This window comes from Tamandua tetradactyla, chromosome 2, assembly GCF_023851605.1.
Source record: "Tamandua tetradactyla isolate mTamTet1 chromosome 2, mTamTet1.pri, whole genome shotgun sequence".
Taxonomy (NCBI): Eukaryota; Metazoa; Chordata; class Mammalia; order Pilosa; family Myrmecophagidae; genus Tamandua; species Tamandua tetradactyla.
In genome coordinates this window covers 5022637-5036747 of record NC_135328.1, presented here as the reverse complement: position 1 = coordinate 5036747, position 14111 = coordinate 5022637, and the positions used below count along the sequence as shown (strand labels likewise).

General features: G+C 42.3%; 1 protein-coding gene and 1 long non-coding RNA gene across 3 annotated transcripts; one reads left to right on the top strand and one right to left on the bottom strand.

Moving 5' to 3' along the window:
- The first annotated feature begins 558 nt into the window (after positions 1-558).
- On the top strand, positions 559-13631 carry LOC143665637 (uncharacterized). Its single transcript, XR_013167126.1, has 3 exons — positions 559-666; positions 1699-1762; positions 8311-13631. It is a non-coding gene; the product is annotated as an uncharacterized LOC143665637 (long non-coding RNA).
- LOC143665615 (spermatogenesis-associated protein 31A3-like) lies at positions 2387-9153 on the bottom strand. Of its 2 annotated transcripts, none has more exons than XM_077139224.1 (3): positions 8779-9153; positions 8076-8133; positions 2387-7226 (listed from the first exon to the last, which is right to left on the bottom strand). In XM_077139224.1, exon 3 carries the CDS (start codon positions 6808-6810, stop codon positions 3226-3228), a length of 3585 nt encoding a protein of 1194 aa, XP_076995339.1. In that variant the 5' UTR covers positions 6811-7226; positions 8076-8133; positions 8779-9153; the 3' UTR covers positions 2387-3225. The 2 variants fall into 2 exon arrangements, with proteins under 2 accessions (XP_076995339.1, XP_076995350.1); XM_077139235.1 differs by having other exon boundaries at positions 2387-7186.
- Positions 13632-14111: the final 480 nt, after the last annotated feature.

Genomic DNA, 14111 nt, shown 5'->3' with positions numbered 1-14111 from the left:
AATCTTTTAGAGCTTATTCACCAACCCATGCAAAACACCTTTAAAAATTCCAGATGACTCAGAGATCTAAAGTGCTAAGCTCTAACCTAGTAAGTCTGATTTTTACTTCCAAGCAGCCAATTTTCTTCTTTGCTGTGGAATAATAGAGACTTTACTATAAAAATAAACACTCAATATTGGCATCTTCATGGCTAATTTCATAACATTTTTAATGGAAGGAAGGAAATTGGCAAATATTGTAACATGTTTTTACAGTAACAAATCATAACCTAAATCCCTAGATTTACAGATTATAAAAAGTAGTAAAGTGATAATATTTTATAAAATAAGGTAATGCGATTTTGTAAAATGTGCAAATGGAGGCAATATATGACTTTCCCAACTCAGACCTGGTAGGTGGTGAGTTTATCTGACTTCACAGAGTGCACTGAAAAAAATCAACTTATTTTCATCCCAAATAGGTGCTAGGTTACCAGCACAAACTTCAGGGAGAAATTAATAAGGCTGGCGGTGTTGCTCCTAAAGTTTGAGGATGATATTTGAGCTGCGAGATGGCTGCATTTGTTGCAAATGGCAGACATTTGAAAACCACAGGGAGCAGATGGTGGCGATTCCAACCCTGAACTCAGAGGAGGAAGGAAGAGCTGCAGATGCGTTACAAGGAAGGTAAAATCAACTAGTACCAGGAATGCTTAGAAACAAGTAGCTTTGTCACCACTTCCCTTGTTAACAGAATCAGATGAGGCATTCATGTGTTCCTATGAAAGATGCAAGCATTTTCTAAATCCTCACCTACTTTTCCCTGTCGTATCATTTGATACCTCTTTGTGGAATTTGGTTTCATCTTGTTTAAAGGAGCGCTCTGGGATATGGGCTTATACCTCCAAAAAAGGAAGCATCGTTTGCATGGCTGGGGGATGATGTTAATATGAAAAGTGAGGACTCTTGTCCAAAGGGAACCTATCAGTTATTCTGATTATCAGAATACTTTATAGGACCTTTGAGAGCATCCACAGCTACCTTCTACAGTTCTGTGATGTAGTACCATGGTGAAGAAATCTCCCTGGGGGAGCAAACTATAAAAACTTAATAGTTATAACTTTGTAAAGTAATTTACTGCTTGAGTATGTTTTATTCTATTTAAGGTAATAAAATAAAATTTTTTAAAATTCCATGGAATTGCACAACACAAACAGTGTCCCCTAAGTTAAAACATTGACTATAGTTAATAGTACAAATATGAAAATGTACTTTCATCAAATGTAACAAATTACTATATGAATGCAAGGGTGTCAATAATAGGGTGGTATCTGGGAATCCTATATTTTAGACATGGATTTCTATAAACCTACAACTTCTCTGAAAAAAAAAAAAGAAAATCCAAAAACAGTATACATGCAAAAGTAAAAAGTATATATATTCATGTTGCTCTATGTCAGCTCACATTGCGTTTCTTAAAGAATGACCCAAGACACCATGGACACAATGGGTTGTCTGTGAGACTTAGCCTGACACACATACTTGACATCTGCCAGCATTTTAGATTTCTCAAAGGCCAGGACAACAGGCTGCTTAAGGCACTGAGAAATATGGAGTCTTATCTCAGCATGCCCTCCGGATAGGGTTGGTTGTATATTGAGAACTTTGTTGATTATTATAATTCCAGTGTTGAGTAAATGTATACTTTCATCAATTCAGATGCTAAAATGTCACTTCCCCAGCCAGTAACTGTATTGGAACAGATGTACAGCTCAAGCACAAAGTAAGTGTTATATTTTCAAATTGTTTTAAGTAAAGTGTCTTTTTTTCTTTTTGCAATATAACCCTGCAATATAAAATAGAAGCCCAATTCCTGGATTCTTAGAAATATGCATTTCTTAGAATTGTTAAAAAATGAATCCTTCTAAATAATCCAAAAGTTTAGCTTATATTAGCTACATGTGAAGACTATCATATCTTTGAAATATGGTTAATGTCATTTGAGGATATTGGCACAATTTAGGTAATAAATATTATTACTAAGCAGTAGGTACAATTTTGCCAGAGGGTATAATAGGAAGATTGCCAGAAATGTCTCATCTGTGAAAAATCTTCACATTTGAAAATGTAGCTTGTTTCACTTAAAACTGAAATCAACCCTACAAACCTGACATGGGCATGCACACACAGCCCCCGGGAGTGAGTAAAATCGAGACACATCTTCACTGGTTCATTTCACTCCTGGAGTCCATGTGTTGTGGGACATTAGCATGTTTCCAAAATCAAGAAGTCAGCAATCTCGAGTTCAGGAATTGACCTCAGCAAAATTGAAATTGTGACATTGATACCATTTGACTGGACAACAACTACAATTGGACAAATAAAGTATTCCGTTCATTCGAGGCTGGCGGCATTTACTCATTTTCAAAGACTGGTTCTCTAATTTGTGGTCAGATCTCAAGCTAGTGAAAACTGGGGAAGGAAAGGTTTGTGCAGCTTCTGTGCAGAAGCTGTCTTTTTTATGAATAATATTATAAAGGAAGAAAAATACACGAGCATGTTCTGTAGAGTGTATCGTTCTGTGCTCCCAGTGTGCTGAGAGGTTTCATGTCCAGGAGGACCTGTCCATGGGTGGCTGCTCAGGCCGTAAAGGATGGATGTGGGGTCTCAGCAGGAGGTCTCTGTATGGGTCCCTGTGTAAGGTGTGCATTCGGGAGGCCTCTGTGAGAGTCTGTGGACAGATGAGGGGCATGGCTATGATACCTATGCAACCAACCCGTCCTCCTACAGATGACGAAGTTCAAGGTCAAGAGAAGGCCGGGGAGAAACAATTCGAGCCAGATCCTTGGGCGGGATCCTCATAGTCTTCTCATCTTGACAAGCCCTGCATGTTTTAGGGGTGTTTTTTAGAATTGTTTTTGTAATGACAGTATTATAAAAACAAAGTTCTTTAAAACTAGCACATCTGAGCAAGTTCAGTGTAAGAACCTGAACTGAGGTGGGCATGCAACACCATTGTCAACCTCCTTCCATGCCCCCGTCCCTTCTAGAAACCCAAACAGGTACTCAGGATGCTGGCCCCTCCTCCACATCTAAGCACAGCACAGACAGAAACCACTGACTTTCTTATGAGAAAAAGCGTATATATTGGGAATTAATAAATATTTTGGTTGGGGAGAGTCAAGGCCATACAGGATGTTTAGCATGAGAAAAGTTACGTTTTCTCTGCATAAAATGAATATTTTCTTAGAGAGATGTTTTGCTACTAGAAGAGCCTGGAGAAGCACTTTCTGGTGGAGCAGAAAAGATACCCTCCCAACGACAATGCCATGGGCAGTGGCGAGTGCAGGTTAGGGCACCTGGTACCCATGACAAGTGGTGATGGGGATCCACTTGGGAAGGTGGGGTCTGCCTCAGGCCCTGGCAGTCATCATTGAATCTTACAGTTTTCAAGTAATGTTGTTCACTGACCTGCCTATCCCTATTAGGGGAACTCTGGCCTTCAGGGGTGGTGTGGTAACTGCAGTTTGGAAAACACCTCACTCTTCTTTGCTCTGGGTGGAAGGGATCATTGGGTAAGAGGTAACAGGAAGACTCCTCAGCCCGGATCTGAGCTTTCTGTTTGTGCTGACATAACTCCACAGTATGAAGTGACTTTTTTTTCTCTAGCATCTCTCCAACAGCTGTCAGCTCTTGAGCTTCCGCAGCCCCATTGTCCGTAAAGATGGATCTGTGTCGTTGGCTCTGGGCAGAAGCTGATGATGGCTTACTTTCCTGCCCTTTGCCTTTTTTGTTGGGGAAAATCCACTGCAGTAAGTGCTTCAAACGTTTTTTGAAGTGGCTTTCTGGAGTAGTCTGTCCCTTCTCTGGCAGAATGTGGAGGTACTTGCTCCCAACGGTGTCTACTACTCCTCTGACTTGGGCAAGTTGGTGCATCCTTCTGGCTTGGGAGGTCCCAAATCTTGCAGACTCTTCATCCTTTTCCCTGAGTTTGGACCTCCTACAGTCCCCTTTCTCAGTGGAGGCAAGCATCTCACCTTGGCTCTTCAGTGGCACCTGTAGCTGTGGGACCCTGGGGTTCTGCTGGCACAGACTGCGCCCTGCGTCCACCATCATGTCATCTAGTGAGTGGGGTACTGGCCTGTTCCCACTGGTCATGCTCTGGGGATGGCCCTGGGGCACTTGAGAAGCCAAGATGCCTGTGGCAAGGAGTGTATCAGTGAGGCCATCTGGAAGCTCATTCCCTGGCTTGACTTTCATTTTGATCTCAAGCTCATTAACAGCTTGTACTTTGGGGCATGGTTGGTCTGGAACCTGGACAGCAGATGTTCTAGGGTGTGTGGAGACTTTACTTGTCCCTGGAGACCCTAAACCACTCAGATCCACCCTTACGACAAGGGAGTCTGCCTGCTCACTGGTTCTCGAGTTGTCACCATGTTGGGGTTGAAGCGCAGGGGACCCCTCAGCCATGGTGGCCTCCCTGCTGTCTTCGGCCCTAAAATGTTGGGATCCTATGACTGTCTCCAACATTGTGACACCAGGGCATGTGGCGCCTGGAGCCTGACTCCCACTCTCCTCCCTCTGCCTGTTCTCTACCAAGACCTGACTTGGTGTCGGCTTTGGACTGCCTCTCTGGGTCTCCAGGACAGTCTCGCTGTGCCCAGCTCTGCTCACAAGGCTGGGGGTGAGGGGCTGAGGAGGCTGCCTACCGTCTTGTTCCATGAGAGGGACCTCTGAGAGTTGCTGGTCATGTCCAGGTGGGGCCTCTATCAGGCCCCTCTGGACTTCCTCAGATGCAGGGATGAGGGCAGGGAGAGGGCTCTCCAGGGTGGAAGGTGACTTTGTTGTTACTACTTTCTCTTTCTGGAGTTCTTCTCTCAGAGGCTTGCCAACCTTGGCTGTCATAACACAAGATTCATGAATGGCTGATGTGGGAAAGGCAAACTGCTGAAGGGGTGAGGCTTGGGCCTTTTTCAACTTTAAGAGTTTTATGGGCTTGAGAGCCTTGAGGGGTATGTCCCACTTGTGCTTCACCCAAAACCTTTTGCTATGTGCTTCTAGTGCCTGTTGTGTGCCCGGAGTGAGAAAGGAAAGCTCCTGGGATGTGTTCACATGACATTTCTGATACTTTAAGGAGGTTAAATTTCTGGCTTCCACGTGAGTGGCAGACCAGGAAAAGGTGTGGCTGGCAGCAAGCCTGGAGCATCGCACTCTCAAGGGAATATTACCTTCATTAATGTGCCCCAACTTTGAGTCCAAATGGTCTCTCAGGGCACTTTCTCGATGTTTCTGGTCTGAGAGCCTTGGAAAGAAATTTTCCAAGTGTCTCATCAAGACACTTTTAAACTTTTTCTCAGGTTCTTTCATCAGAACCTCCACTGAGGTGCTTTCTGCCCCCCTGCTTGAATTATTTATTGGGAAACTTCCCTGATTTTGCCACAGACCCTTCCCCGGGTCCTTCCCTAGCTGGAACTTTCCTGGGCCCCCCACATGAGTGCTTTCTGGGTGCCTGAATCCCATCTTTTTAACATCCTTGCTGCCTTGACCTGCAAACACAGTAGCCCATGAGGGTCTATAATTGTCCTTTGCTGGAAATGTGCCTGGTAATTTGCCCTGAGGCTGCATCAGTCCTAAAGACTGTTGGATCCTTTGGGGCAGGCCGCAGGGGTGTTGAGTGAGCCTTTGTTGAAGGTGTTGTTCCAGTTGCGTCCGGAGAGAAGGGCTGAGTAGAGCATTCTCAGAAATGGTGGATACTGACCTTTTGGCCCAGGAGGCACAGCTTTCCTGAGAAAGGTTATAAGTGAGAGAACTGAAGGTTTCCTGAGATCTTTTGGAGAGAGAGGATAAAGTTCTTCTACTTTCTAGTTGCTTCTGCAATAAGGGCCATTCTAATTGTTGACTTTCAGTTGCGGAAATATCTCGTGTCTCATTCTGAGATGTAGAGCAAGATAGTCCAGAGGCCCTAATCTGGGATGTAGAAGAAGGTAGTAGGAGAGAGGATTGGAGATGGGCCTGGGTCTGGACATGAGCCACAGATGGGGGCTGAGAATGCCTTTGGGACAGAAATGGGGCCTGGGATTGGGGCATGTTTGGAATCAAGTGTTGGGACTGGAACTCTGAATGGGACCTACGAGAAAGCAGTGCCGATCCTTTGATCTGCATTTGAACTGGGCAGGAATTCGGGATTCTATTGAATAAGAAAGAGGAAGACTGCAGTGGGTAAGAGCTTCCAGAAACCCAGGCTGTAGCCACCAGGGATTCACTGTGCAGAGAAGGAAGACCCCAAAATAGCTGGTTATATTTCTGTTTCAAATGGTCCTGCCAGATTGTATGATATGAGACTTGCTCAGGACGGAAACGCTGGTCTGGTTTATCTTTGGTGTTCCAGAAGGGCTGGGGGACTGTGATGTCCTGTTGGTCTCCAAGTGATTTTATCATATTCTCCAGAGAATTCAGTTGGTAGTCTGGGCCCATTGGCTTTAGAAATGATCTATCCTTTTCATTCTCCTTGAAAATATCAAACTCAGCTCTCTTTGTGACTTCTTTCTCCAGGGGCTTCTCAACACCAGGACTGAAGAAATAGGGACTACCAGCCTCTGTTTGCCTTGTTATGGGGCCTCCCCACAAAGAGCCCTCTTGTGGTTGGTGGGGAAGTTGCTCTTGCTGGGACTCATGGTGTTTTGAGTTGGGGGAGAACAAGGCTTTGGCAGCTGTCTGCCACCAGGAGAGTGCTGAAATGGGATGGCCTGAGCTATCAAGGTCCGAGATTTCTGGGACAGGAGCAGCTAACCAAGAGTTGTCATCTGGAGGTGTGTTCAGTGGGAGTGCCATTAAGTCACACTAAGAAAAAGTCAAAGTGAAGTCTGGCGGTGGTGGAGCAGAGAAGACTATTGGAGGCTGAATGCAGGCAAATGAGCCGGGGGATAGGATTGGGGAAGAGAAAGTGCAAGTGGAGGGGGTGAAAGATGGTCTAAAAGCAGAAAAGTCTCTGGTGGCCACAATGCACTCAGAGGTGACGGAACAGGAGTGGGACTTGCTGGTCCTAGTGAAAGAACGGAAGCTAGAACTGGAGGGAGCTTGTCATAAGAGCTGTGGAAGCCAAACGGAGCAAAGCAGGAGCAGCGTTGTTGATGAGTTCCTCATGTGGCAGATGAGCTCCAGCAGACTTCGTTTTGCACACCTCTGCAGAGGGGTCATGACCTGAGAGCTGATGAAAGTGGCCCTTGTCAGGGAGCTGTCCCAGGTGGCTGCAGGAGACAGAGGGTACAAGCTGCAGCAAGGAGCCGAACAGGCCAGAGAGCCTGACAGAGGCGGGAAAATCTGAGGCACATGGCCCCTCCAATCCCCACCCCTCATTTCACCAGGCTAAAGCCCTCTCTCACCCCAGGGTTTTCTGTCTTATTCTGTCCCCATAGGGTCCCTCTCTCCTGTGATTGCATGGGGCCTGGTAGGGAGATGAACACGAGAGAAAGGGAAAGGTTACTCATGTTTGTTGAAGCAAAATGAGGCTCTGAACCTCTTCTCATTCTCCCAGGCAATGTTTACAAGCTGGAAATCAGGGGACTGGCTTATGGGTAGAGAAGGCAGGGGCATAGGGAATCTGAGTGGAATGTCCCTTTTGGGGAGACTACAGGGAGATTTGGAGCCCCTAGCATCCGTGTCCAAGATCACACAATCCCTAATGGCAAGAACAAGGCTCACTTTATCATTTACAAAGTGCTCCCATGTTCTATTATCCCCTGTGACATCCCTAAGGCTCCAAAGAAGTTAAACAACTCATCTACAGTTGGACCTGGAGGTTCCATCTCCAAGTCCAGCCAGTTTGCTGTCCACAGAGTCCCCCCTTCACCCCTTACTGGGCAGCACCCATTTTCCAAGCCCATCACTGCTTCACTCCCACCGAAGATCCTAGCAGGGACTCCATCAAGGATCCTGGGCTTGAATTTCCTTCCTAGAAGCCTCCTATGAGGATTCTGTTTCCACAGAGAGACATGCTCTAGCACCTGACACCCTCCAGACCCTGGGCCCAGGCTCTCGGGGGCAGGGGAGGTTGAGGTTAAGGATCAAGGCTCAAGGTTGAGAGGACAGAGCCTCACCTTTCAAAGCTCCACCTTTCCTCCTCCTTCTGATCCTTCTCCTTGTGTTCTCTTGATACTGAAAAATAAGAAAAGAATGAGGGGCTGGTACCCAGTTTTCCTCATTCAAAACACACTGAAGGCATTCAGTATTCATGAATAATATAACTTTCTACATTTAATTAATGTAGCTCTGTTTTTTTTCTTTTATTCATTTCTACAGTGGGTAAAAATATTTTATTCTCTTTCCTTGCAGCACACACTGAAGGATTTTGTATGTGAGATCCACATGGATTTCTTCAGTCACTAATTCCTCTGCTCGAGAAGGGGATGGACTCTCAGACTTACAGACTTACTGTCTGTGCTCATCGGGTAGACTCTGCTTACAGAGGTTCTCATGGGCTCAGCAATTCTCTGTACATCAGCCCAACACTCTGTTTCTGCAGGGACCCAGAACTCTCCTATCCCATCCTCGGCTGCCTGGTCACAGCATTGGGATGTCACCTGGAACCCTCCACCACGCCCAGACAGATGGACTGAGATCTTCAGGAAGATGCCCTAGAGCCCATCTAAACACTGGCCTGCCTGCTGCTCCCTTCAGGATAATATTCTCTTCTTTCCTGATGCTTTCATCTCAGGAGTCTCTCTAGTTGGTTTAGAAAAGTGGAAAATGGAACAGGAAAGAGAATCGATCTCTGTTGGGGCGGGGCCTAGGGTTCCTCACCTTCTTGTTGTGTCTGTATTTCTTAGGCAATGATAAAGACAGGATGCTCTGGAGATGGGGGAGTAGCAGGAAGTAGAGCCCCACTTCACACAGGAGGGTGAGGAGAGCATTAATGAGCCAAGAGTCGAAGCTGCAGCCCAGCCATGCACATTTAGAAGTGCTAGTACTTCTCAGAGGGAAGAAATGGTTTTGCATAGTCTGTACTGCATTGCTGCCCTCAGGACTGAGCACCCAGGAAGGGTGGAGATTGACCTCTGGGCCTGGGAGGCCCTGCTGTCCAGCACATCAGGATTGATGAAAGAGGAATTTCCAGCTGGCAATTAGAGCGTGTTCCAATCTAGAGTTCCAGGCCTGCATCACAGAGCTAAATGGGGCCTCATCACAAAGGGCTCCTGAGGGTGGGGAGGGAACAGAAAGGAGAAGGCTGACCTCACAGCCCCTCCTCCACCCCAGGGGATCCACCCACCCCCATATCCCATCATAGATAGGCCTTAGGCCTTTCCACCTGTAACCTGGATAGGACTTGGTACCCTTTATCCCTTGGACATCTTGGTTTGAGCCCCACCAATGTCATAGCCTTTCAAAGTCTGAAGTTGTCTCAGGAATTTGGGCTATTTTCAGGGACATTTACCTTTCAACTCCAGCTGTCCTCACATAATGTATTTGTCTTGTATCAACCCAGGCACAGAACTTACATTTCTTTTACACTTACGGAGTTTTGTGAATTTTAAATATTAGGCTTTTATTTTTTGTCCCATCTTCAATCACAGCAACCAACATGAAAATATTAAAATAATTAATTATTCAAAATTAATAAGTATAAACAAATTGCAACTAATTAAACCTTCAAATGTGTTCTTTTGTAAGTTTTCAGCATTTTTAATTCTGGAGTTAGTAAAGCTTAAACTACACAAAGACCCTTGGGACATGTAAACACACATGCCAAATCAATCCAGGATTTTCAAATTCCAGAATCAAGCACTTCTTCTTTTTAAATGAATCTTTAGTATGCTGTCTTGACTCAATTAATTCTTAACTTTTCCCAAAACAAAGTCCCCACTCTTCACATCAGAGTTTCCAAGCATGTGCCATACCCAGAAGCCAGGAACACATTAAGGCAAGCTTAAGTTCCTTAGGGTAGAAAGTGCCATGGAGCTAAGTCTGGTCTTGATCAGACTCTTCTGATATCCCTGATGTGTTCTCTCTATATTCTCTTTTTCTGAATGTGCCTTGCCTTCCTGTTCCTGTCCCCTCCAGACTCCTGGAGTGTCATGTCTGGACTCTTCTATCTAGAGAGGGAGCTTTGGGTCCTTTGGGAAATTCCCTGTGGCACCACTCTACATCCGTTGGCAGCTGGAACTCAAGACCCACTCAGGGATTCAACTAATTTAAAAATAACTTGTCCTCTCTGCTTGTTGATCATGTGATTTTCATGCAGCTTGAAAGGGATTGAGGGTGTTTGAATTTGCTTGACTCTATTGTCATGAACGTGCACGTCTGTGAGCATGTCTTCTACATTTGCTATTGCTTTTATCAATCCGTAGTCTTTTTCTTCTTTATGATATTGTCACCTTGATTTCAACTTTTATCAAAATTTGGACTCAAGTCATCTTTTTATTCATATTCTCTGACTATATTTTCTCCAAAACTTTATTTTCATTATGTTTAGTTTTATAGGTTTTTCTTTACATTTAAAAATCATCTGATAATCTATACCTTTATGATTGGTACTTTTAATTCATTTTCATTTACTTTAATTATTGGTGTAATAGGAATTATTTCTGCCATCTTATTTTAGGCTTTGTTTTCATACTTTATTGTTTCTTCCCTCCCCTCCTTCTGTTGTACTTTCCATTTTAGAGATTAAATGTTCTATTAGTTTGAAATTTGGAAATGTTTAATATTGTTAATGTAATAAAAGTGCTATGAATTCATTTGAGATTGCACGATCAAAATTAACCTGTAGACAAAGCATGGAAGGCTTTGCTAATATTATAAAATAGAATATACATGATATAAAACTTGACACGATAACTATAAAGCTGAATTTGCTACAAGTTGAAAACATTATTGAGTAGTTTTATGAAGGAGGGAAATTGAGCATGGGCATCCACATACTACCACATACCACCTACACTGGACCCATAAATACTGTTCAAATTGGATGAAGAATATGTAATTTTAAGAAAGAGAAAAAAGCTTAAAATTTTAGGTTGAAGAATAAATTTAAAATATACTTCTAGAAGAAGAAAGTATGGGAAATGAGCTATATTCTTTATCACTGATAAGAAGATTTTTATGGCTGTTTGAAGCTGGGGTGCCCCAGGAAAACATGTTCTTAAATTTAATTCATCCCTGTGGGTGTGAATTAGTAGGATCTTTTGAGGGTACTTCAGTTAAGGTGTGGTCCAGCCTTATTAGGATAAATCTTAATTCTATTACTGGAGCCCTTTATAAGAGAATAAAATTGAGACCAAGAAAAAGTCACAAAGGAAGCACCCAAAAACTGGAATCAGCAGAACCTGGAAGAGAAGGTAGAGACCAGGAGATACACTCAGCATATGCCTTGCCATGTGATAGACTAAGGACCAAGGATCACCAGCAGCCAGCCCCAGGGCATCACAGTCTTTAGGGAGAAAGTATCGCCTTGATGACACCTTTATTTGGACTTTCTTTTAGCCTCAAAACCATGAGCTAATAAATTCTTATTGTTTAAGCTGAACCATTGCATTGGAATTTGCTTAAGCAACCAATGAAACTAAAATAGTTTCACTTAAAACTTATTACTTAGAACAAATTAGGGACTTGTGCTGGTTTGAAAGTATTCTGTACTCCAGAAAAGCCATGGTTTAATCTTAATCCAATCTTGTGGGAGCAGCCATTTCTTTCAATCCTGATTCAATATTGTAGGTTGGAAACTTCTGATTAAATTATCTCCATGGAGATGTGACCCACCCAATTATAGGTGTGATCATTTGATTAGATGGAGATGTGACTCCAACCATTCCAGGTGGATCTTGATTAGTTTACTGGAATCCTTAAAAGTGGATACATTTTGGAGAGAGACAGAAACAACAGAAGCCTATAGAAATGTCAGAGCCAACAGAGAGAGCAGAGACACGGATGTTTGGAAATGCTTGGAGCCTAGTGGACATTGCTACGTGCTTTCCTGTGAGACGTTGAGCAAGCCAGAACCGGCAGAGAGCCAAGAGAAGCCAAGAGATGAAAACCAGTCCTGGAGAAGCAAAGTGAGGGACCCCCACAGGAGCAGAGGCTGAAAGCAACAAAATTCAGGAGCAAGGGGCCAGCAGATGCCAGCCACGTGATTTCCCAGCTGACAAAGGTTTTCCTGACCCATCGGCCTTTCTTATGTTATCTTTACCTGGGCGCCTTAGTTTGGACGTTTGTATAGGCTCAGAACTATAACTTGTAACTCACAAAATTTCCCTTTTTAAAAGCTGTTCCAGTTCTGGTATATCACATTCCAGCAGCTTGCAAACTACTACAGGATTTAAATAGCATTATATACAGTTCGAGAGAATAGTATGTCAAAAAAAGGAAAATGATACAACAAAATGCTTACTTCTGAAGAGCAAGACCAGGGTGGAAAGGAAAATATTTTTTTGTTTTCATTTTTTTGCTAGAATTGCTGAATTATTTTCCATGCATATGTAGTATTCTCATTTTTAAAAATTCTGACTTGACGTTCTCCTTGCAACAATTCAAAATGACCTACAGATATAAAATTATGTTTTCCTTAGTGAAAGATATATAAAAATTAATCAAATCATCAAATGTCCCATGATTCTTGAAGTTAGACATTGTTAAGTTATATAGTTTTGGAAAAATATAAATATATCCATAAATCAGCCAGAACATGACACTTGGCTCCATGTTCTGCTTACCTAAGAAAAAATTTTAGAGAAAAAATAATAATGGTGAGATTCACATTTAAATAAAAATGCAAATTGCTCACTCTTATAGAGCTCCTTATAATCAATAGTAGAATGAGTCAACTAGTTTACATTTATATTTTTCAAATTTATATTATGACAAATATTTATATCAAAATGTAAGAACACAGAATGTAGTAAAGTCACTGTATTAGTTTCTGAATAACCTTTTCCTTTCTTTGTCATTGGCATCAGAACTCCTGGTTGGGGCATCTCATCAAAGAACTGTACTTGTAGTTTTTGAATGTACAAGGGGAGAAATTTTATTCATTTGACCTTAACATTAATGAATAACTGATAGCGATAACCCTTTGTCAGTGGAACCATCATTAGATTCAAAGAGCACGTTTGTCCCTTTTATATAAAGAAATAACAAAGATAAGCAGGAAAGGATTGAAAGGCTGCAATTTTCCTTCATTTTTTAATCACATGGTTGAATGAAAGTTAAGAAGAAGTTCTGATGAGGGTGAAACATTTGAACAGACATAATCAATTCTACTATTTCATTATCTTAATGCATTTATGTTATCAGACTTGGGTAATAAAGATAATTTTGAAATATGAAGTATAGACCTGGATAATTGGTAATTATCACAAAAGTAAATGTTTAAATAACTGTTTAGTCCACCCAAGGTTGAAAAATATGATGTTCTAGAAAGGATGGTACCCAAAAATGTGTTTCAAGAATGTTCCATCTCAAATACCTTTGAATGAAGTGAAATTGTTAACATAAATATGAATAATATACTCTCTTTCTCTCTCTCTCTCTTTTTCTCTGTCTTTGTCTCTGTCTTTCTCTCTCTGTCTTTCTTTCTCTCTCTCTCTGTCTCTCCCTCTCTCCTTTTTCTCCCTCTCTCCCTCTCCCCTGCCTCACTCTTTGTCTCCCCCTCATCAGTTTGACAGTGGTTAATTACTTTTATGTGTTAAAGCTTTAAAATAAATTAATAAGTAAAAAAAATATATAAAATATAACTGCAAATATTAGTATGTGTGTGTATATATATATGTATAAATTAGACAAAACAAAATTGACTTTGATTACCTGTTTAACTTATCTCTTTCAAAATTATTGAGTAAACTAGTAGAGCATTCTAACATACTGTGATCAATATTTCTACCTACTGATAAGAAAGCCAACATTATTCATAACATTTAATTATTAGGTTGACCTTCAGCATGGCAAGCATGCTATGTAGGCAGGTGCAACATTTTTTTAATTTCTGTATTTCCTTCAGACTCCATCGATTAATAGAGAAAAAGTAACTTGTCAGGATTGTACTCTGAAGTGCAACTCTGGAAAGTTCCAGAGAGGGAAAACAATGATTATTTTCACTCCAGGAAATGAATCATCCTTCTGGGCCACAAACAGGAAGGTTTGAA